Source organism: Tachyglossus aculeatus, chromosome 10 (genome assembly GCF_015852505.1).
Source record: "Tachyglossus aculeatus isolate mTacAcu1 chromosome 10, mTacAcu1.pri, whole genome shotgun sequence".
Lineage (NCBI taxonomy): Eukaryota > Metazoa > Chordata > Mammalia > Monotremata > Tachyglossidae > Tachyglossus > Tachyglossus aculeatus.
This window is the reverse complement of record NC_052075.1, coordinates 17264792-17288382: the sequence shown is the minus strand read 5'-3', so window position 1 is coordinate 17288382 and position 23591 is coordinate 17264792. Positions and strand designations below refer to the sequence as shown.

General features: G+C 43.5%; 2 protein-coding genes across 4 annotated transcripts in view; one reads left to right on the top strand and one right to left on the bottom strand.

Moving 5' to 3' along the window:
* The window catches only part of WDR19 (WD repeat domain 19), a 54502-nt gene extending 46337 nt beyond the window's left edge, over positions 1 to 8165 (bottom strand). For all 3 annotated transcript variants that reach the window (XM_038752231.1, XM_038752232.1, XM_038752233.1), the window contains exons 1-4: positions 8109 to 8165; positions 4643 to 4734; positions 3236 to 3301; positions 299 to 424 (exon numbers count right to left, since the gene is read on the bottom strand). In XM_038752231.1, coding sequence (XP_038608159.1) covers positions 299 to 424; positions 3236 to 3301; positions 4643 to 4734; positions 8109 to 8114 — 290 coding nt within the window. In that variant the 5' untranslated portion in view covers positions 8115 to 8165. The remainder of the gene's footprint in view (positions 1 to 298; positions 425 to 3235; positions 3302 to 4642; positions 4735 to 8108) is intronic.
* Positions 8166 to 8553: 388 nt separating this feature from the next.
* LOC119933140 (WD repeat-containing protein 19-like) overlaps positions 8554 to 23591 on the top strand; it is a 63270-nt gene continuing 48232 nt past the window's right edge. The window contains exons 1-12 of the mRNA XM_038752467.1: positions 8554 to 8639; positions 12027 to 12118; positions 12332 to 12397; positions 12616 to 12741; positions 14082 to 14197; positions 14427 to 14542; positions 15617 to 15697; positions 16790 to 16902; positions 17882 to 18055; positions 20417 to 20487; positions 22664 to 22836; positions 22928 to 23042. Coding sequence (XP_038608395.1) covers positions 8634 to 8639; positions 12027 to 12118; positions 12332 to 12397; positions 12616 to 12741; positions 14082 to 14197; positions 14427 to 14542; positions 15617 to 15697; positions 16790 to 16902; positions 17882 to 18055; positions 20417 to 20487; positions 22664 to 22836; positions 22928 to 23042 — 1249 coding nt within the window. The 5' untranslated portion in view covers positions 8554 to 8633. The remainder of the gene's footprint in view (positions 8640 to 12026; positions 12119 to 12331; positions 12398 to 12615; positions 12742 to 14081; positions 14198 to 14426; positions 14543 to 15616; positions 15698 to 16789; positions 16903 to 17881; positions 18056 to 20416; positions 20488 to 22663; positions 22837 to 22927; positions 23043 to 23591) is intronic.

The window sequence follows — 23591 nt, the reverse complement described above, 5'->3', positions numbered from 1 at the left end:
TTTCTTATCGCTCTTCAAGCCAGATTAAGGAAAATTGTTCTCCATCTTGAAGAGCTTCTGAGAGTGCTACCTGATAGCTACTATTAATAGTTCTGCCATGGTTTATTGGCCCCTAATTCTCTATTTAAAACTGCCCAATTCATCACTGAAGGCAAAGGTCCTGTTAATTCTTGAAGAAATATGGTCAAAGCCCAAATAAAAACAAAAGTACTTTAAAAGGCTATGCTTTGACCCTGTCTGTATCCAGAAATTTAAAAACATATGCTTTATCCACCAGTATTGTAAAAGCTATTCTTACCTCATGCCGCTATCCAGCTGGCTGGTTTTGCTGGTGTTAGCGTCCCACAGGTAGATGGAACTCGATTTCTCAGCAATCACAGCTAGGATATCGCCGTCTTTATCCCAATCCATGGCAACACAGTTGCTTTTACGAAAGGAGAACATGATAAACAGAAACATTAACAGGGATTCAGAAAAGGTTGTATTCAAGGCCCAAACCTCGCCGAGTGAACTCTCACAAAGCCACCAGTTTATTTAGTGGCTGGCTGATCGCTGAAGGGTAGGAGGGAGGGAGGAAAAAAAAAAATCAAACTATACGGTCACACTGTTTTAAACATCATCTCTAAAATGAGACTCTTACAATAACTAAATATAGCGGTTTGATTATTTAAGCTTAATTACTTTGCATCTTTTAAATCAACTGTTTCTTTACATGTTAAGATAATCAAATGGACCTTGTAGGTACCCTCTTAAAAAAATGAAAAAAGAAAGGCAATTTCAGGAAAATGTTTACCCATAAGTACACAAATGGGATGGGATTATGATCATATTTAAAAACACATCACAGAGCTGTGGTGGAACTGATTCAGGATAATCTGATCAAACATAGCTCCAAGCCCAACGGGGGCTCCCAATCTCACATTTTTAAGTCTTTTGAAATGCCACAAGTTAAAAGACTTCAAAGTGTGATATCTTTAGAAGATGGAGTGATTAAGAATGAATTTCCTACTGAGATTTAGGAGATGACAAGTTAATTAAGAAAAGTCCTGGGGTAACAATGGTGACAAAACAGAGGAATCACAGACTAATCATAGAATGATAGAGTTGGAAGGAACCACAAGAAATCATCCCTTTTAGCTTTTGAAGGCAGACAGATGTCTATTCTTTTGTTAAAGCTCTCCAGAAATGGAAATTCTACCTGTGCCAGGCCCCTTCCCCCCTCTTCCCTTTTACGAACCTGCCAGACACCCAACTTTGCTGCTATTCTCTGCTTTCAAGGCTCCTTCCCCTCTAAGTCTTCAATGTGCTCACCTCCCCAATATGGAAAAAAGCCTTCTTTTGACTTGACCAAACCCTCTGTTATGGTTCCAGCTCCCTGTTCACGTTCCCTGCCCTCTAGGAGCTTACACTCTTACTGGAAGACACACAATATTAGCTCCAGTTAGGAGGAAAAAGAGATTGCCAAGACAGAGAAGCAGAAAAAAGTTGATAAAAGTGCTTACATGGTACAATTCATAAAGTGATATAATAATAATAATAATAATAATAGCATTTATTAAGCACTTGCTATGTGCAAAGCACTGTTCTAAGCATTGGGGAGGTTACAAGGTAGTCAGGTTGTCCCACTGGGGGCTCACAGTCTTAATCCCCATTTTACAGATGAGGGAACTGAGGCCCAGAGAAGTGAAGTGACTTGCCCAAAGTCACACACATGACAAGTGGCGGAGCTGGGATTTGAACCCATGACCTCTGACTCCAAAGCCCGTGCTCTTTCCACTGAGCCACGCTGCTTCTCTGTAGCTATATACTCTACACAAGTGGTATGGGTTGCTCTGAATAACTAAGTTTTGAGGTAACAGTAGGGAGAATTAGGTCTGGGGAGAAAAAGAAACAAAACTAATCAGAGAATGCCTCCTAGAAGAGGTGAGATTGCAAGAGAGCTTTGAAGGTGGGGAAAGTTGTGGTCCGGCGGACTTGAAGCAGGGAAAGGAAGGAGTCAGAGAAGGATGTCTTGGAAAAATCATAAAGCCCAGGCTGATGATGGAATCTCCCATTGGGAAAGACTGATTAACTCCCAATCTGAGGCTTCAGCCCCGAGAAACATTCCTGTTGTTTGTGCATCACCACTTACACTTGGAATCTGGTTTCTACCTCCCCCACTCCACTGACACTGCTCTCTCCAAGGTCACCAGTGACCTCCTCCTTGCCAAGTTCACCATCCTCTCTGTCTCACAGGTCTGCAACCTTGGCATTATCCTTGGCTCATCTCTCTCCCACGAGCCGCATACCCAGTCCCCAAATCCTGCCCAACATCTCCAGAATCTGCCCCTTCCTCTCCACCCAAAACTGCTACCCCACTGGTCCAAGCAGTTGTCCAAGTACCCCACCTCATCTGCTGCAAGAGCCTCTTCACTCACCTTCCTGACTCCAACTTCATCCCTTTCCAGTCTATACTCCATATGACATGTACTGTCACCCTGCCTCAACATCTGTGAGATCCAGGAGAGTTGTGACATGCAGCAAAGAAGAGATGGGAGGCGGTATGATTGACTGTATTGTCAATTTATCCATTATTCCATTTGCAAATATTTTTATGCCTATCTCTCCCCATGAGAGTGTAAATTCCTTGAGGGCAGGGAATGTATCTTATGCTTCTGTTATACCTTCCCAAGTACCATGTTAATATGGTGCTCAATAAGAGCTGTACTCATGTAATTGTCTCCATCACCTAACTGCCCCTCCATCACTTTTGAAAGGGAAATAAAAGATTTTTTTTTTGTTCCACATAACTGTAAATAATGGTAGCTACCAGCCTGGAGAGGAGGAACAGAAAACTGAGAACACTACAAAGGAGGTGGTGATAATAGTTAATTAAGGCTGTTAGAGGACAAAGGAAGTAGAGCAGCCACAACAAATGAGGTGTGGCAAGTTAACTCATCAAGACTGCTACAACTTGTGGCAAATGAGTTAATTCACTGAACGACTACTGAATGAAGCCCTTGGGGAAATGGCTTGGCTATTATTTACCTATTACAACTAAAAAAATTATTTTTCAAAGTTATAAATTGATATCCTGGATGATTTTGTTCTATTCTTGGAGCCTTAAGTCTCAATGAAACTTAATTTTGTTTGCTAAAAATCAAGGAAAACAGCCTTCGTGTAAAACCAAAATACTCTAATACTGCACTGACTGCTCAGGAGGAAAGCAATACAAAACAAAGTTGTTGGTACTTACCCAGGCAGGTTAATTTCGCTTCTTTTTTGTCCATGACGATCAAATATTTTCACAGAATGATCAGAACTAAAATTAGATGGGAATACAGACATCTGAGAAATTATAAAACATTTTACATATTAAAAACTTATGAAAAATTTACCAAACTACTTTAATTTTTCTTGCCAAAAAGTGCCATGGAAGATGGTTCAGGGATGACTGAATTTAATATAAAATACTACACGACTAACACTCTAAGTCTATTAATTCTGACTCCAACTGAAGTGTTATTAGTCCATACTATAAATAATGTACAAACCACAGAGTAGTGGCTGTGAGGTAAGTATTGGGGAGCAAGAGGGCTAATAATAATAATTATGATGGCATTTATTAAGCGCTTACTATGTGAAAAGCACTGTTCTAAGCGCTGGGGAGGTTACAAGGCCATCAGCCGGGATTTGAACCCAGGGATGATAGAGAAGCAGCGTGGCTTAGTGGAAAGAGCATGGCATTGGGAATCAGAGGTTGTGGGTCCGAATCCCAGCTCCCGGGATTCTAGTCCCTGCTCCGTCACTTGTCAACTGTGTGACTTTGGGCAAGTCACTTAACTCCTCTGTGCCTCAGTTACCTCATCTGGAAAATGGGGATTTAAGATTGTGAGCCCTGCGTGGGACAACCTGATTACCTTGTATTTACCCCAGTGCTTAGAACAGTGCTTGGCACATAGTAAGCGCTTAACAAATACCATCATTATTATTATTATTATAGTTGTAAAGCATTGTCAAAGAGGTCCCTGCAAAACAGAGAGAATGGGAAGGACAGGATGTAGGAAAAGAAACAGGCTGTGTCATCAGGGATCTGTAACAAGAATTAGAGAGAAAAACAGAAAGATGGGTAGGGAGCAGGAAGGTGAAAAAGTCCACTGACTGGAGAAAGGGAGAGAAAAAGAAAAAGAAGACCATAACAGAATGAGAAAGAGGTTAATTCTTCCTCCCTCTCTGTTTGATTGGTATTTTTAATTGGCCAGCTTTCCCTTTGCTTTCCACATCAAGGGGAGAGTAAATAGCCCCTCCCAGCCTCCCATTCCACCTTTGCTGTTCTTTTTCCTTTCAAGATAATGACTGAAATTAGAAATTTCTAGTTTCTGGATCTTAGGAAAACTGATTGTTACAAGCTCCCTGACTCTTCCTGTAGACAGTCTTCTCAAACTGACAACTGAATGTCTGTATAGGGTGGGTGGTCTAAAATTTACTAAATAGAAATACTATAAAATGGGGACATATCAATACCATAAATAATATAAAATTACCATTTGAAAAAGTCCATAAATTGGACTTTTCATTAATTCAAATTGGCCTTGCCCTTCCCCTCTTTAACCCGTATTACATTTTAACAAATTAGAGATAAAAGTAGTGTTATTTTTCTTACCCTGTCACAGCAAGATAATTGCCTAACGTCTTTTGCCAGATGAATTGAACTGGAGTACTGAGCAAAGACTTTTCAGAAAGAGTAAAAACTCGCTGAAAAAAAATGTATTGTCGATTATTAAATCAAAATCATACATTAAAGCATTTGTAAAAAAAACTCAAAACAAATTCATGAAAATACACTCAATAATACATAACCGGTGTGGAAAGCAGTAGGCCTACTGGTAAGAGCATGGGCTGTTAGAGGACCTGGATTCTAAATCTGGCTCCGGCACTCGTTTGCTGTGTGACCATGGGCAAGACATTTCACTTCTCTATGCCCCTTTCCTCTTCTGCAAAATGGGGATTATTAGCCTATTCCTTCCAAATTAGAATGTACGTCCATATAAGACAGGGATTGTGTCCAACTTGATTACCTTACATCTATCTTCCCCAGCACTTTCTCAATGACTGGGATTCCCTCCATCAAATTTCGCAAACCCGGAGATCAACTTAACTTCAAAAGCCTCCTTAAATCACATCTTCTCCAGGAGAGTTGTGACACGAAGCAAAGAAGAGACGGGAGGAGGCTCAAAAGAGGCACTGCATGAGGATATTCAGGAAGCTGAAGAACCCTCCAATTGCCACAGTTCTAAAACAGCAGCTCCACGGGAGATGAAAGAGCTAACTGCCTCACTCTTCAACAATTCCAACGACATGACATACTCAAAATTTAACATGTCCAAATCAGAATGCCTCATCTCATCCAAACCCTGTCTTTCCCCATGCCTAGGCAACATCAGTTTCTTTTAACAAGTCCATTGCCATGGCATTAATCTCAATTCATCTCTCTGTCAACCCACAGTCAGTGTCACCAAATCCTGTCAGTTCTACCTTTACAATACTGTGAAAGTCCACCCTTTCCTCTCCAAACTGCTACTACGCTGATCCAAGCACTTATATCCTGCCTTAACTACATCAGTCTCCTGAATCTCCCCTCTCCAGCCCTTATTTCACCCTGCTGCCACGACAGTTTTTCTAAGGAAGAGTTTAGTCCGCATCTCCCTACTCCTCAAGAACCTCCAGCGGTTGCCTAACCTCCTCTGCATCAAACAGAAGCTCCTTACTAACAACTTTAAAGCACTCATAAACTCCCCCCTTCCACCTTACCTCATTGACCTCCTATTAGAACCTATCTTGAACACTTCACTCCTCTAAAGCCAGTGTACTCCCAATAATTCAATCTTGTCTATCTCAGCATAATCCCTTGCCCATCTCCTGACTCTGGCCTGGAATTCCCTCCCCTTTCATATCGGACAGACCATAACTCTCCCCTCCATCAAAGCCTTATCAAAAATCACATCTTCAACAAAAGGCCTTCTCCAACCAAGCCCTCATTTCCTCTACTCCCTTCCCCTTCTACATCACCTACACTTGGATCTGTACCCATTAAGCATTTAATATTCACCCATCCCTCAGCCCCACAGCACTTATGCACATATCCATAATTTATTTTAATCTCCCTGTGGGTAGTGAACACGTCTACCAACTCCGTTACGGTGTACTCTCCCAAAACACTTAGAATGGTCACACCTCCTCATGAGAAAGCCATGGTATAATGCAGTGAAAGATGGTTCAAAAGACGTAATACACTCGGTGATTGATTGTTACCCAAAGACCCCCTTCAATTCTGCTTTTTGAAAGGTGCAGGACAACACATAGCTAAGGAACTGTTTTCTTCACCATCAGACTGCCGAAAATCTCCCTGGCCCAAACAGTCCACAAACAGGTGGGTGTGAGAATGAGACTAGAGCCTCCCAGAACAGCTCTGGAGGTGGTAGCTACTGCCCCAGTGGTGGGATTTATTCATTCACTCAATTATATTTATTGAGAGCTTACTGTGTGCAAAGGACTGTATTAAATTCTTGGGAGAGTACGATATAACAATAAACAGACCCATTCCCTGCCCACAGTGGGATCAAAATGAAGGGAAGGAGGGCTTGGCCTCAGGGGACTTCTCAAAGTCAAAAACAACACCCCATCTTCCCCGCTCGCCCCAATGAAAAGTCCAACAAGTTCTGGGTCCCACTTCGGGATTGAGCACCACGGATCACAAGAATAATTCCATACAGACAACTTCTTAGGAGTAACTGACAGTCCTTTTCCCCCTCCCCACAGAAAAAGTCTAGTGGCTAGGGCACGGGCCTGAGAGTCAGGAGGACCTGGGTTCTAATCCCTGCTCTGCCGCTTACCTGCTGTGTGACCTCGGGCAAGTCACTTCACTTCTCTGGGCCTCAGTTCCCTCATCTGTCAAATGGGGATGAAGACTGTGAGCCCCCCGTGGGACACCCTGATCACCTTGTAACCTCCCCAGCACTTAGAACAGTGCTTTGCACACAGTAAGCGCTTAATAAATGCCACCATTATAATTATTATTATTACTAAGCGCTTGGATCAGGAACCAAGAGGGAGTTTGGTTCCTCTGGCCAACTTTGATCTTGTCTATCAAGTTTCAGAGTTGGGCTAACTCTGGCCAGACTTAGATTGTGAACCCCAGGCGGGGCCTGTGTCCAACTAATTCACTTGTATCATCTCCCCCCCACAGCGCTTATCAATCAATCAATCAATCGTATTTATTAAGCGCTTACTGTGTGCAGAGCACTGTACTAGGCGCTTGGGAAGTACAAGTATATAGAAGAGAAGCAGCATGGCTCAATGGAAAGAGCACGGGCTTGGGAGGCAGAGGTCATGGGATCCAATCCCGGCTCCGCCAGTTGTCAGCTGCGTGACCTTGGGCAAGTCACTTAACTTCTCTGGGCCTCACTCGTGGCTCAGTGGAAAGAGCCTGGGCTTTGGAGTCCGAGGTCACGGGTTCAAATCCCGGCTCCGCTACTTGTCCGCTGTGTGACTGTGGGCAAGTCACTTCACTTCTCCGGGCCTCAGTTCCCTCTGAGGGATGAAGCCTGTGAGCCCCCCGTGGGACAACCTGATTACCTTGTATCTCCCAGCGCTTAGAACAGTGCTTTGCACATAGTAAGCGCTTAATAAATGCTAATCAGCGCTTAGAACAGTGCTTTGCACATAGTAAGCGCTTAACAAATACCATCATTATTATTACCTCATCTGTAAGGTGGGGATTAAGACTGTGAGCCCCACGGGGGACAACCTGATCACCTTGTATCCTCCCCAGCGCTTAGAACAGTGCTTTGCACTTAGTAAGCGCTTAACAAATGCCATCATTATTATTATTATTATAGAGAGACGGTCCTTACCCAACAGTGGGCTCGCAGTCAGTGTTGACACACGCTTAACAAATGCAATTAAAAAACCTGACCCTTTCCTTCCTGCCTGTCGCCTTCCTTCGCTCACAGGGTCCAGGTGGTTTAGGATGCCCCCCTTGCTCTGGCTCCTGAGACGTTGGCCGGGCAACTGCGGTGCCAACTGAAACTTCAGGCGCCCCTCAAACGGCCTGAACGGTCAAAATTTACCTTCATGTCGCCAACCGCCCGGGGTTGACGGTTGCAGGCCGATGCCAACCGCCTGTCCCTCTCAGGCCCCAAACTGATGCCAACCGCCTCAGGTTGACGGCTCTGCGCATGCGCCCCCCCCCCGCCGTCACCAAGGCAACAGTCGCATCCCCATCACCGGGGCGATGGCGCGGGGCTTGGCCAATCAGAATTGGGATGGAGAGGGCGGGGGGCGCCGCGTCTCGCGAGAACTAGAAGTCAACGGGCGGGCGGGCGCGCGCGAGGGGGGCACGCGACGCGGGCCTCGACTTGGCCGTTGGGGCTCCGCCAGTTAGTCAACTGCGCCTGCGCGCGGGGTGGCACGTGACGCAGGCCTCGACTTGGCCGTTGGGGCTCCGCCAGTTAATCAACTGCGCCTGCGCGGGAGGGGGGGCACGTGACGCAGGCCTCAGCTTGGCCGTTGGGGCTCCGCCAGTTAGTCAACTGCGCCTGCGCGGTGGTGCCATCAAGAGGTGGCCTTGAAGGCCAACTGGGCTGACAGGAAAGATGAAGGTGCCCAGTGGCCTTTAGCCAGAGGCAGCAGGGAGGGTGACCGTGGGGAAGTCGTCCAAAGGGTGTATTCCTTCACCCAATTGTATTTATTGGACGCTTACTGTGTGCAGAGCACTGTAGTAAGCGATTGGGAGAAGCAATATGGCCTAGTGGCAACAGCACTGGTTTGGGAGTCAGAGGCCAATGATGGCATTTATTAAGCTCTTACTACGTGCAAGGCACTGTTCTAAGCGCTGGGACGGTTACAATCAATCAATCGTATTTATTGAGCGCTTACTGTGTGCAGAGCACTGGACTAAGCGCTTGGGAAGTACAAGTTGGCAACATCAATCGATCAATCAGTTGTATTTATTGAGCACTTATTGTGTGCAGAGCACTGTACTAAGCACTTGGGAAGTACAAGTTGGCAACATGTAGAGGCAGTCCCTACCCAACATCATCATCATCATCAATCGTATTTATTGAGCGCTTACTGTGTGCAGAGCACTGTACTAAGCGCTTGGGAAGTACAAGTTGGCAACATATAGAGACAGTCCCTACCCAACAGTGGGCTCACAGTCTAAAAAATAATAATGGTATTTATTAAGCGCTTACTATGTGCAAAGCACTGTTCTAAGCGCAGAGGAGGATACAAGGTGATCAGGTTGTCCCACATAGGGCTCACAGTCTTAATTCCCATTTTACAGATGAGGGAACGGAGGCACAGAGAAGTGAAGTGACTTACCCAAAGTCACACAGCTGACAATTGGCAGAGCTGGGATTTGAACCCATGACCTCTGACTCCAAAGCCCGGGCTCTTTCCACTGAGCTATGCCGCTTCTTGGTGATCAGGTTGTCCCACGGGGGGCTCACTGTTTTAATCCCCATTTTCCAGATGAGGTAACTGAGGCCCAGAGAATAATAATAATAATAATGATGGCATTTATTAAGCGCTTACTATGTGCAAAGCACTGTTCTAAGAGCTGGGGCGGTTACAAGGTGATCAGGTTGTCCCACAGGGGGCTCACAGTTTTAATCCCCATTTTCCAGATGACGTAACTGAGGCCCAGAGAAGTTAAATGACTTGCCCACAATCACACAGCTGACAATTGGCGGAGCAGGGATTTGAACCCATGACTTCTGACTCCAAAGCCCGTGCTCTTTCCACTGAGCCACGAATTTCAGCCCTGTCACTGGTCTGCTGTGTGACCTTGGGCAAGTCACTTCACTTCTCGGTGCCTCAGTTAACCTCATCTGTAAAATGGGGATTGAGACTGTGAGCCCCACGTGGGACAACCCGGTTACCTTGTATCCCCTTCAGCGCTTAGAACAGTGCTTGGCGTATAGTGTTTAACAAATACCACAATTATTATTATTATCTGTAAAATGGGGATTGAGACTGTGAGCCCCACGTGGGACAACCTGGTTACCTTGTATCCCCTTCAGTGCTTAGAACAGTGCTTGGCACATAGTAAGTGCTTAACAAATACCAATTATTATTATTATTATTATCTGTAAAATGGGGGTTGAGACTATGAGCCTCATGTGGGATTGATGTGGGACAACCTGATCACCATGTATCTCCCCCAGCGCTTAGAACACTGCTTGGCACATAGTAAGCGCTTACCAAATACCATAATAATTCATTAACTTCTCTGTGCCTCAGTTACCTCATCTGTAAAATGGAGATTAAGACTGGGAGCTCCAGGTGGGACAACCTGATTTCCTTGGATCTACCCCAGCGCTTAGACCAGTGCTTGGCACATAGTAAGCGCTAAACAAATACCGTTATTATTACTATTACAATAGAACAAATCACAGACATTTTCTGCCCACAAGAGCTTTCCATCTAGGGTTCAGGTCAGTGCTTAGGTTTGCCAAACAGTACCTGGGGCCTGTGACCTGCACGCCTTCAAGGAAAGCTAACATATTTTTTATGCTATTTGTTAAGCACCTACTATGTGTCAAGCACTGTTCTAACTGCTGGGGTAGATAGAAGCTAATCAGGTTGGACACAGTCCCTATGCCACATAGGAATCACAGTCTTAATCCCCATTTTACAGAGGAGGGAAATGAGGCACAGAGAAGTGAAGTAACTTGTCCAGGGTCACGCAGCAAACAAGTGGCAGAGCCAGGATTAGAACCCAGGTCCTGAATCCTAGGCCTGGGCTCTATCCACGAGGCCCTGCTATTTCTCAATTTGGTCAATCAATATCTATATCTATATATGTGCACACAGTAAGCACCTAATAAATGCCATTAATTAGCATTTGATATTTGCCTAAAAGAATTTATATACATAACCTCAAATTCCCATTTTCCCAATCTAATTTATTTTAATGACTGTCTCCTCCTCTGCACTATAAAATATATAAAATAAATATAGTCCTCTGGACTATAAAATCCTTGCGGGCAGGGATTGTGTCTACCAACTATTGTACTTTCCCAAGTGCTTAATACAGAGCTCTGCACTCAGTAAGCACTCAATAAAAACTATTGATTGATATTGAGTATCTACTCAGTGGAAAGAGCCCGGGCTTGGGAGTCAGAGGTCATGGGTTCGAATCCCGGCTCTGCCACATGTCTGCTGTGTGACCTTGGGCAAGTCACTTAACTTCTCTGAGCCTCAGTTCCCTCATCTGTAAAATGGGGATTAAGACTGTGAGCCCCACGTGGGACAACCTGATCACCTTGTATCCCCCCAGCGCTTAGAACAGTGCTTTGCACATAGTAAGCGCTTAACAAATGCCATTATTACATTACATATTACTATATACTCACAATACTATCCCACATGGGGTTCCCAGTCTTAACCCCCATTTTACAGATGAGGAACTGAGGCACAAATTTGTACTTCCCAAGCGCTTAGTGCAGTGTTCTGCACACAGTAAGCGCTCAATAAATACGATTGAATGAATGAAGCAAAGTGACGTGCCCAAAGTCACCCAGCAGACAGTGATGGAGCTGGGATTAGAACCCAGGTCCTTCGGACTCACTGGCCCATCATTGCTTCTCTATTATAATTCTGTTATATTTTTCTGTCCCAAGTTCTTAGTAAAGTGTGCTGCTCACAGTAAGCACTCAATAAATTTCATTGATTGATTGGTAGGCCTCTCCCACAATTCCCGAATTCCTGGGCCCTGGGATTCTCCAAGTGGATGCCTATCCTGGCCAAGACTAAAGTCCGTTATGGTGGACGGACCGGAGAGACTCGGTGAAAGGGAGAAGTGGCTTAAAACTAAAGTCTAATGCAAAGCCTACACCAGATGCCTTTTCTGCTGAGGCGTGGCCAGCAAACTGTGGGCTCATCACTTGAGAAAAACCAATGTTCTTTACTTTGGAAATCCCAGCATTTTCCCATCCCTGAGATTTTATGACATTAAGCGGGCATTTTTAATCTTTTTCCAGCAAGTATTTATTCTCCAAGAAAAGTCTTTGCTCGGTGCTCCTATACAGTTCAAATGGCAGAAAACCCAAGGAAACTACATTGCAGTAGCTGGGTAAGAAAACAGAATTATTCGGAAGGACTGATCTCTGCTTTAAATGGAATTTACTGGAAACAAATGTGAAAACAGATCAAAAATTACTTTACGATTAACAAAAATTATCGACGAAGCCCGATTGGTTATTGAAAAGTTGGTAAATCTTCCTATCTGTACTTCATGAACAAAACGATGTTCATTTACAATTCTGCTTGTGGTTTGATCTTTTAGAGCTGGTTCCACCTTAAAAATTTTTGATCGCCATGGTCTAATGAAGAATGAAATAAACTTACAAGGGTGAGTAGATCAGTACTTTTAGATTTAATTTATTCTGTGGACTACGCCCAGTGCTCTGCATACAGTAAGCGCTCAATAAATACGATTGATGATGATGGACATTTAATAACACTTAGCAATTGAAATAAAAATGTAGTATAATCCCAGAATGAACATTCACCCCCAAACCAGTATTCGAAAATCGTTAAACACGGCTCCTGTTCACCTTCATTTTCAAGCACTTGCGTTGCTATGGATTGGGATGTTGACGGAGACACTTTAGCCGTAATTGCTGAAAAATCCAACTGCATCTATCTGTGGGATGCTAACACAGATAAAATCAGTCAATTGGATAGTGGCATGAGGTAAGAAAGGTTTTGTTTCTCTCATTCTAGTGATATTCTAAAACCACATATGCTTCTGTAGACAAGCCAGTCCAGTGTGAAAGAAAGCTGATAGAACTCAGAGGGCACCCAGTGGAGAGAGAAAAGTGTAATAATGGTATAAAATAATGCCCATAGATGGTAATAATGGGAGAAATAGAATCAATCAATCGTATTTATTGAGCTCTTACTGTGTGCAGAGCACTGTACTGAGCGCTTGGGAAGTACAAGCTGGCAACATATAGAGACAGTCCCTACCCAACAGTGGGCTCACAGTCTAGAAGTATAGCGGACTTTCCTCTTCATCCAAACTGCCACCACGCTGGGCCAAGCACGTGTCATATCCCAGCTCGACTACTGCATCCCATCCCATCTCTGCCACAAGGCCTTTCTCAACTAAGCCCTCATTTCCTCTACTCCCTTTCCCTTCTGCGTCACCCTTGCACACAGATTGTTTTTGTCAGCCCCACAAAGGCAGAGCACTGTGCTAGTGCTGGGGAGAGTACAATACAACAATAAACAGACATGCTCCCTGCCCATAACGAGCTTACAGCCTAGAAGGGGAGACGGGCATTAATATGAATAAGCAAGTTTTTTGTTTGCAAGTCTCCTCACTCCTCAAAAACCTCCTCTGGTCACCCATTCCTCTCTGCACTAAGCAGAAACTCTTGGGCACTGGCTTCATGACACTCAGTTCTCCCCCTCTTCATCCTTTCCCCACAACGCCCCAACTTTCACACTTCACTCCTCTCAAGCCAAAGTACTCACTATGCCTCATTCTCGCCTATCTCCCGCTGAACTCTTTCCCAAACCCTCCTTTCCACCAGGAACTCTTCATTCTTCACATCCAATAGACGTTGCCCTCCCCATCTTCCAAGCCCTCCTAAAATCACATTTCCAGGAGGCTTTCTCTGATTACCTCTCAACTACTCCCCTGATTTCACCCTCTACTGCTACTTCATCGCTTCTGTGTCATCTCTTCCAGACTGTGAGCCCACTGTTGGGTAGGGACCGTCTCTATATGTTGCCAACTTGTACTTCCCAAGTGCTTAGTACAGTGCTCTGCGCACAGTAAGCGCTCAATAAATACGATTGAATGAATGAATATACGTATATTTAAATTTTGTTACTTCCCTTATATAGAATTTCTTGTATTGTTTATATTCCCCACTAGATTATAAGCTCCTTGAAGGCAAGGTCTTGTCTACTAACTATTGTATTCTTCCAAGCACATAGTACAGAGAAAGCATGGATTATGGATTGATTGATCATTTCCAGAATTCACGTATTCCATTTTTTAAAGCTGGACTTTTAAATTTCAGGGATCAGATGTCGTTCCTGCTGTGGTCAAAAGTTGGCACCTTACTCGCTATCGGAACAGTAAAGGGAAATTTGTTTATTTATAACCATCAGACTTCCCGCAAAATCCCTATACTTGGTAAAGTAGTACCTTACGTTCCCAGCTCTTGCTTTTCTTGGTAATGTTTTTCTATTACATAATAAGGAATAATCCATTCTCTGCTTTCTTTTGATAATACCTAGCCTTTAACATTTCAATTGAGTGTCAAGCACTTAGTACAGTGCTCTGCACACAGTAAGCACTCAATAAATACGATTGATTGAATGAATGAATGATGTCTAATGTTAGCTTTTTTTTCGTTTTTCAGGTAAACACATCAAGCGGATAACATGTGGGTGCTGGAGCTCTGAAAACCTGCTGGCCCTTGGCAGTGAGGATAAAATGATTACTGTTAGCAACCAAGAAGGGGATACGATAAGACAGGTAATTCATACAGCACTCTGGCAGGTTTTGATTTTTTCCTAAGGTGATCAAATGGCGACTTTTAAGAATTACTGCCATACGGTCTGCTTTTACAAAACACCATGTGGCCAGCATTGCATGCTAAAAAAAGGAAGCTTCATTTGTTTGTGACTAATGACGAGTCACAAACAAGTGACTAGCAGACCCACTAACAGAAGCCAGTTAAAAGCTGGTGGAGGGACAGGAGTAGATCAATCAATGGCATTTATTGAGCACTGTGTGCAGAGCACTGTGCCAAGTACATGGGAGAGTACAGTGTAACAGAGTTAGTATACTAGGAGTTTATAGTCTTCGTGGGAACATGTTTTTCTCCCCTCCCCTCTTCATCACTTCCAGCCTTTTTTATTTGTGATGTAATAAAAATGGAGAATGTCTTCCTTTCCCCTTAGGGAGAAATCTCCAGCTCTTTATCTTTGTATTCTTTTTTTCTAGAAATAATAATAATAATAATAGTGATGGCATTTGTTAAGGGCTTACTATGTGCCAAGCATTGTTCTAAGCACTGGGGGGGATACAAGGTAATCAGGTTGTCCCATATGCGGCTAACAGTTTTAATCCCCTTTTTACAGATGAGGTAACAGGCACAGAGAAGTTAAGTGACTTGCCCAAAGTCACTCATCAGACAAGTGTCAGAGCCGGGATTAGAACCCATCACCTCTGACTCCTAAGCCCGTGCTCTTTCCACTGAGCTGCACTGCTTTGTATCTCACTTTATATACTTAACTGTTTATGTGTAATTTATTCGACCCTAGTGCGAATTTTGATCTTTTTTCCTGTTCTCAATTATGGTTCGCTCATCTTTTGTGTGCCTACCCATCCCAAGGGATTGTAACTCAGGGAGGGCAAGGCCTCGATGTTTTTCTTGTGTATTACATTGGTCTGCCCTCAGGAGGCCGAGACAAAATAATGTTGATGAGGATGATAATAAAGCAACGTTTCCCCATTTTGTTCTTCGTCCCTGCGTTTGCGACGTATGTATGAAAATGTTCTCTTTCAGTCTTCTCGCCCGAGTTTGATATATCCTATTTTTTGCAGATCCTTTTGAAAATGGAGCTGAGCGATATGCGCTTCTCAGTGCTGAGGGATGATAATAGAACAAGTAACGCCGAAAACACCGTAAGGACTCAGTTGGTGAATAATATCCTCTTTGGGCTTACATCTTAGGGAGGTCACGTTCAGCTGGCCAAGAGCTTATACACAAGCTCTTAGTACAGTGCTCTGCACACAGTAAGCACTCAATAAATACAACTGAATGAATGAATGTGGGAAAGGGAGAGTCCTGGCCCCAGCAGCATGGCGTAATGGATAGAGTGCAGGCCTGGGCATCAGGTCATGGGTTCTAATCCCAGCTCTGCCACTTGTCAGCTGTGTGACCTTGGACAAGTCACTTCACTTCTCTGGGCCTCAGTTGCCTCATCTGGTAAATGGAGAATGAGAGTGTGAGCCCCACGTGAGACTGTGTCCAGCCTATCTCGTGTCTACCCCTGTGTGCAGTACAGTGCTTGACATATAGTAAGCACTTTACCAGTACCATGAAAGAAAAAAATAGGGGTGGGACAGAGACAGCACTGAGGAGCCGACTCCTGCTGTCCCCCCATCCCCTCTCCATACAAGTGGAGATTTACTCCTTCCACGCTGCAGCAGTAATCAATTTCTTGGATTTATTGAGCACTTACAATATGCAGAGCACTATGATAAATGCCTGGGAGAGTATAACAGAGTTGGTAGGCACGTTCCTTGCCCACAACCAGCTTACAGGAATGCTCATAATAGAACTCAAAGCTTAATAGTTAACACAGCTCTCTATAGATGACCTTCCTATCCAAAAATAATTTATCTTTTACTTATATTAATGTCTGACTTCCCCTCTAGACTGTATGCTTGTTGTGGGCGGGGAATGTGTCTGTTTATTGTTGAATTGTACTCTCCCAAGCACTTAGGACAGTGCTCTGCACACAGTAAGTGCTCAAAAATTGCAACTGACTGACAGACAAAATGGCTCAATTGCTGGGGACCACAGAGCCCTTTGAGCATTGTATACTGTTAGCGTCACCACAGAGGAATTATTGAACTCAATTAAATGAATCAAAAAGGTTATAGTATCTATTGTTCATTGGCCTATGGGTCCAAGCTAATTTTGGGAGTATATCAGTAGGCAGCGGCATAGACGTTTCTTATGTAAATGATGTATGCCTTATCCTTTGACAGATCAGTGTGGTTGTTGGCAAGAAAAATATCTTTTTGATTAACGTAAATAGTCCAGAAAATCCAGTTGAGCTGGAATTCCAGCAGCACTATGGCAGCATTGTTTGTTACCACTGGTAAGTCATGTTGGTCTTCAGTTGGTCTTTATCGAGCTTCCCTGCTCTTCTAAAATTCAGCGTGTAGTTTCCACTAGGTTATCCTGCTCTGATCAGGATGGCGACTAAGGGCCTGAGGCTGCAGAATTCCCAACTGAAGTCCAAAGGTTCAGAAGGAGGGGAAGATACAAAATAATCGGGACACAGGGACACAGTCCCTGTCCCACATAGGGCTCGCAGTCTTAATCCCCACTTTACAAATGAGGGAACTGAGGCCCAAAGAAGTTAAATTCTTGCCCAAGGTCACTTAGAAGACAAGTGGCGGAGCCAGAATAGAACCCATGACCTTCTGATTCCCAAGTCTGGGCTCTAGCCACTAGCCCATGCTGCTTCTCACTTGGCTTCTCTGCATCTCGGTTACCTCATCTGTAAAATGGGGTTTCAGACTGTAAGCCCCATGAGGGGCATGGACTGTGTCCAACCTGATTCACTTGTATCTACCTCAGTGCTTAGTACAGTTCCTAGCACATAGTAAACACTTAACAAATACAGTTAAAAAACCACTATTAAACCAGGTTATGACCGTAAGTTTGTAGTGGGCAGAGTATGTATAAACTCTGTTGTATTATACTCTCCCAAGTGCTTAGTACAGTGCTCTGCACACAGTAAGTACTCAATAAATACCATTAGTTGGTTGATGGATTATGTTCCTTGAAAATATGAAATATGGGAAAATGTTCATATTTTAAGCAATGGAAACAAGGAAATAGTGTTGTTACTCAAATTTCCCAAAGAATCATTTATCATGTAGAGTTAAGATCTATTCCTCTTTGAAGATTTAGCAGAAAGTAATAGGCTCAGAAAGGTTATCTTACCTTACCTAGCTATTTGTAAGGAGACCTTAGCTTGGGCCTAAATTCCCCACCAGAACAAATTTGACTAGGTGATAGAGCTGGATCAGTACCTTGTTTTTCTTATTTAGTGCTAATTATTATTTCAGGTTTGGTGATGGCTACATCATGATTGGTTTTTCCCAAGGCTACGTTGTGGTCATTTCTACACATTTTCAAGAGCTCGGGCAAGAGATCTTTCAAGCTCACAATCATAAGGATAATTTAACGAACATTGCAATATCACAATCGTTAAATAAAGCTGCAACATGTGGAGATAACTGGTAAGTAACTTAGTAATATTACTAATAATAATAACAATAAAAATAAGAAATTGTGGTATTTGTTAAGGGTTTTTTTTTGTGTGTGCCAAGCACTGGACCTAAGCATTTGAGTAGGTATAAGAAAATCAGGCGAGACAAAGTCTAAGCGGGGAGAGCAGGTATTGAATACCATTTTACAGATGAAGAAACCGAAGCACAGAGAGGTGAAGTGAAGTGACGTGCGAAAGGTTCTACAACAGGCAAATGAAGAGGCAGGATTAGAACCCAGGTCCTCTGGCTCTCAGGTCCATGCTCTTTCCTGCTGCTTACAAGCCCAATTTCCAAATCATACAATTGTAAATAAAGTAATGATATATATTTGTCTTGTCTTGTGCCATTGAGTCGTCTCATACCTATAATGACACCATAATAATAATAATAATAATAATAATGATGGCATTTATTAAGTGCTTATTATGTGCAAAGCACTGTTCTAAGCGCTGGGGAGGTTACAAGGTGATCAGGGTGTCCCACATAATAATAATAATGATGGCATTTATTAAGCGCTTACTGTGTGCAAAGCACTGTTCTAAGCACTGGGGAGGTTACAAGGCGATCAGGTTGTCCCACGGGGGGCTCACAGTCTTCATCCCCATTTTACAGATGAGGGAACTGAGGCACAGAGAAGTTAAGTGACTTGCCCAAAGTCACACCATAGGCATATCTCTCCCAGAACGCCCCACTTTCATCCGCAGTCGTTCTGGTAGCGGATCCATAGTTCTCTTCGTCAGAATACGGAAGTGGTTTACCATTGCCTCCTTCCACACGGTAAACTTGAGTCTCCGCCCTCGACTCTTTCCTATTACCACAGTTGTATTGTAAAAATAATTTGAAGGCTCCCCTTAAATATACTTCTTGTTTATTAGAAATTTACATTATTGTTGCACAACTACTTAGTGTTAAATTTTTACCAGGAGCTGTCGAGTACATTACCCGCCAAGTGAGCTTATGACCTAAAGTAAAAGTCTGAAACCCCTCTCAGGGTCGCACTTGGAGAGTTTCCAGAACTCTATCAATCTCTAATTGGTAACCTAATTACCAATTTTTCTAGTTCTCTTTATTTACTAATGATTTCTAAAGCAACATGTAAAAAAAGACTCTGTATCAAGGATTGACTGCTATGACAACTGACCTGTTTGGGAAACAGTGGACTGTGAGCCTGTTGTGGGCAGTGATTTTCTCTCTCTTCCTGAATTGTACTTTTCAAGCACTTAGTACAGTGCTCTGCACACAGTAACTACTCAATAAGTACAATTGAATGAATGAATCAGTAAATCATCAGCATTTACTGGAACACTTACTGTGTTCAGAGTTCTGTAATAAGCACTGGGAGAGAACCATAGAGGTAGAAGACATTGATTGAAGACTGCGGGAGGGAGAGTCAAGCAGAGGCCTACCCATCCCATTCCTAGCTTGGGCAGTGGCTAGCAAGTGGAAGGCAATCTGCTACAAGTCAAAACTCACCTGTGCTGGGCAGCAGCAGCACAGGAGAAAGTCAAGGGTGGAGACTTATTTTACTTGTACATATCTATTCTATTTATTTTATTTTGTTAGTATGTTTGGTTTTGTTCTCTGTCTCCCCCTTTTAGACTGTGAGCCCACTGTTGGGTAGGGACTGTCTCTATATGTTGCCAATTTGTACTTCCCAAGCGCTTAGTACAGTGCTCTGCACATAGTAAGTGCTCAATAAATACGATTGATGATGATGAGACACAAGTTTACCGCATGGACGGAGGCAATGGTAAACCACTTCCTTATTTTTATCAAGAAAACTCCACGGATACACTACCGGAACGATTGCTGATGGAGATGGGAGAAATGTGTCCATGGCATCGCTATGGGTCGGAGACGACTCGACGGCATAAGACAAAAAACATCTGAAGCATGGGCTTGGGAGTCAGAAGGACCTGGATTCTAATCCAGGTCCCTCCACTTGCTGCTGTGTGATCTTGAGCAAGTCACTTTACTTCTCTGTGCCTCAGGTTCCTCATCTGTAAAATGGGAACTAAGACTGTGAGTCCTATGTGGGGCATGGACCATGTCCAACCTGATTAACTTGTATCTGCCCCAACACATAGTATAGTGTCTGGCACATAATAAGCACATAACAAATACCGTTTTAAAACAAACAAAAAAACCAAGCCTGGCTAAGTCTTCCTGTGAATCCAGTTAGGGCCTGGTTGGCTCTATCTGTTCTCCTCTCCTCCTACCAGAGGCTGCGCCTCCAAAAGGGGCCCTAGCTAAACCCCCAAGTCTACCTCCAATATTCAGGACAAGTTTTAAATTCTAGCTATTGAAATTGCTACCTGTTCTTGGTTTCAGCATTAAGATCCACGATTTGTCAGAGCTGAAAGAAATGTATGCTATAATAAACCTGGATGATGAAAATAAAGGTAATATAACACATTGTCCTAAACCGATCCCATTTTTCTCAATTGGTAAAGTGCAGTTAGAATGAATGTTAGAGCCAATTTTTAGGAAGGAATATTAACTCAAGAAAGAGATCACTTCAGCTGATCTTTTGTTTGCTGGACTAAATATAAAATATTGTCCCCAGGAGCTTACCAGAGGTCTACTTATGGGCACTTATGGGCTTAATTATTTTAAAGCAAAAAGACAGTCAATCAATCAATGGTATTTACTGAGCAGGTACTGTGTGCAGAGTACTGTATTAAGCGCTTGGTAAAGTACAATACAAGACCTTCCCCGACTAGGCCCTCATTTCCTCTTCTCCCTCTTCCTTCTGTGTCACACTTGCACCTCATTCGTTCATTCAATTGTATTTATTGAGCGCTTACTCTGTGCAGAGCACTGCACTAAGCGCTTGGAAAGTACAATTCGGTAACAGATAGAGACTGGGTTTTTACCCTTTATTCGCCCTTCCCTCGGCCCCACAGAACTTATGTACATATCCATCATTTATTTATTTATATCAATGTCTGTAGCCCCGTCTGGACTGTAAGCTCATTGTGGGCAGGGAATGTGACTACCAACTCTGATATATTGTACTCTCCCAAGTGCTTAGTACAGTGCTCTGCATGATGACTGATTGATTGGTCGATTGAATACAACAGAATTGGTAGACGCAATCCCTGCCCACAAGGAGCTTACAGTCTACATGAACCCATTCAGGGTTAGTCTTCACTCTCTCTCCCAGTAGTTGAGGAACCACATGCCGCGATACAACATGCCAACTTTGCTTCTTTCAGCTTTAATTACCCCTGGCTGCACAGGAGGAGACTAGCTAAGTGACCTTGAGAAGCAGCACGGTGTAGATAGAACACAAGTCTGGGAGTCAGAAGGTCCTGGGTTCTAATCCTGGCTCTACCACTTGTCTGCTGTGTGGCCTCGGGCAAGTCGCTTCACTTCTCTGTGCCTCAGTTACCTCATCTGGAAAGTGAGGCTTGAGACTGTGAGCCCCATGCGGGACAGGGACTGTGTCAAACCCGATTTGGTTGTATCCACCCCAGGGCCTAGTACCGTGCCTGGCACATAGTAAGCTCTTAATAACAAGTACCACAATCATTACTTTAAGCATGGACAAGAGTTGAGCCATTTTGTAGAGTCATGGCAATAAATCATGTTTATTGACTGTCTTAGTGCACTCATAGCAGAACCCTTCCTCCTGACATAAGGATTTAAAAGCTGCCTTCTGAAGAAAGTACAATTCGGCAACAGATAGAGACTGGATTTTTACCCTTTATTCACCCTTTTATTCGCCCTTTTATCAGCCTAGAAGGCTGAGTCCATTTCAAGAGGTTAATTGTTTAGGACAGTAAGAAGTAACAGTCAAACCGAGGTGCATTATGATTTTAACCACCTATTTCTTCCTCTCGATGAGACCCGCTTAGCATTTTAGAGCTTTCAGATTCTCCAAAGTGAATAGGGAACAAACTGGATATCTGGATTGTGGCTTTTATTTTTTTCCATTAGTCTTTTGCTTATATATTTTTTGTTCAGAATAGTAATCTGTTCCTATTTTGCTATGTAGAGCAGAGATACAGCGATACAAAAAGAAGAAAGTAGCCTCAATAAAGGTCTTCAGCTTTTGTTCCTCAATTTTTGGGGGTTTTTTTTATGGTGAATTTCATTGAAATCTCAACGGACAAAAAATCTATATTAAAATAATTACAAAGAATGCACACTGTTATAATGAAGCCTAAAATGAATGAATGAATCAATCACTGGTGTTTATTGAGTGCTTACCATGTACAGAGCACTTTATTAAGCACCTGGGAGAGTAATATGTTTTGTTCTTTGGTGATTTATTATCAGAGGCTGTAGTAATGGCATTTAACGAGTGCTCACTTGGTGCAAAGCCCTGTACTAAGCCCTTGAGATAAGGATTTTAGTTCACTTGTTCTTTCCCTTTTGTAAGTACACCCACTTAGAAACAGTTAGGGAATTCCATTCTTGTGGAAAGAAAAAAAAAGGTTTTTATAATTACTAAATCCCAGTTCTTAGTGGCATTGTTTCCAGTGTAGCATAGTATTATAATTAAAGCATTACAATCCTGCATCTGGATAAACATCTGAACTGCTTTTTAGTAAAAGTCTGTTGCTGTATTAGGTTTAGGGACTCTGTCTTGGACGGATGATGGACAGCTGTTGGCAACGTCTACCCAAAGGGGCTCGCTGCACGTCTTCCTGACCAAGCTCCCGGTCCTCGGAGACACCCATGGCACTCGGATTGCCCACCTCACCTCTCTCCTCGAAGTCACCGTAGCCAACCCCGTTGAAGGAGTATGGCAACTTTAATCGACTTTGATAGGGTTGTCAAAGCGAGGGGGCAAAATACGGTTTAATGAAATGGAGATCATATTTTTTTTTACAGGAACTCCCGATCACGGTGTCCGTTGAAGTGGAGCCTAACTTTATTGCCGTTGGCCTCTACCACTTGGCTGTTGGGATGAACAACCGGGCTTGGTTTTATGCCCTCAAGGAGGACAGTAAGGATGAACTTGGTTAATCATTTTATAGCTACTAACAATCTGGTTTTATTGTGTATCAGTGGAAGTCCTCGGTCTTTACACAGACTATGCTGCCTTGAGTCCAGGTCTAAGTAGGAGTGAGAACAGGTATTAAATCCCCATTATGCAGATGAAGGAACTGAGCGAGGCCCAGGGAAGTTTAAAGGCTCACCCAAAGTCACACGGCAGACAAGTGGCGGAACCAGGATTACGACCCACGTCCTCTTGACTGCCAGGGCCACGCTCTTTCCAATATTGCTTCCCAGCAGGGCCGAGTGGAAAGAGCCCGCCTCTCTCTACCTCATGAAGATGAAATAAGAGAACTGATGTGAAAAGTGCTTTAGGAAAATGGAAGCGGTCTTTACCACATCCACCAGCCCACTCGCAGTTGTGTTAATACACCCACTGGCCTGCTCATTTGCAGATTCCCTCTCACACAGAAGCATACACCCCCATATTCTCCCAGAGGGCTGCCATCTGAGCTATTCTGCTGGATCGTGCTTGGCCCTGGGAGGCACTGACTTGTAG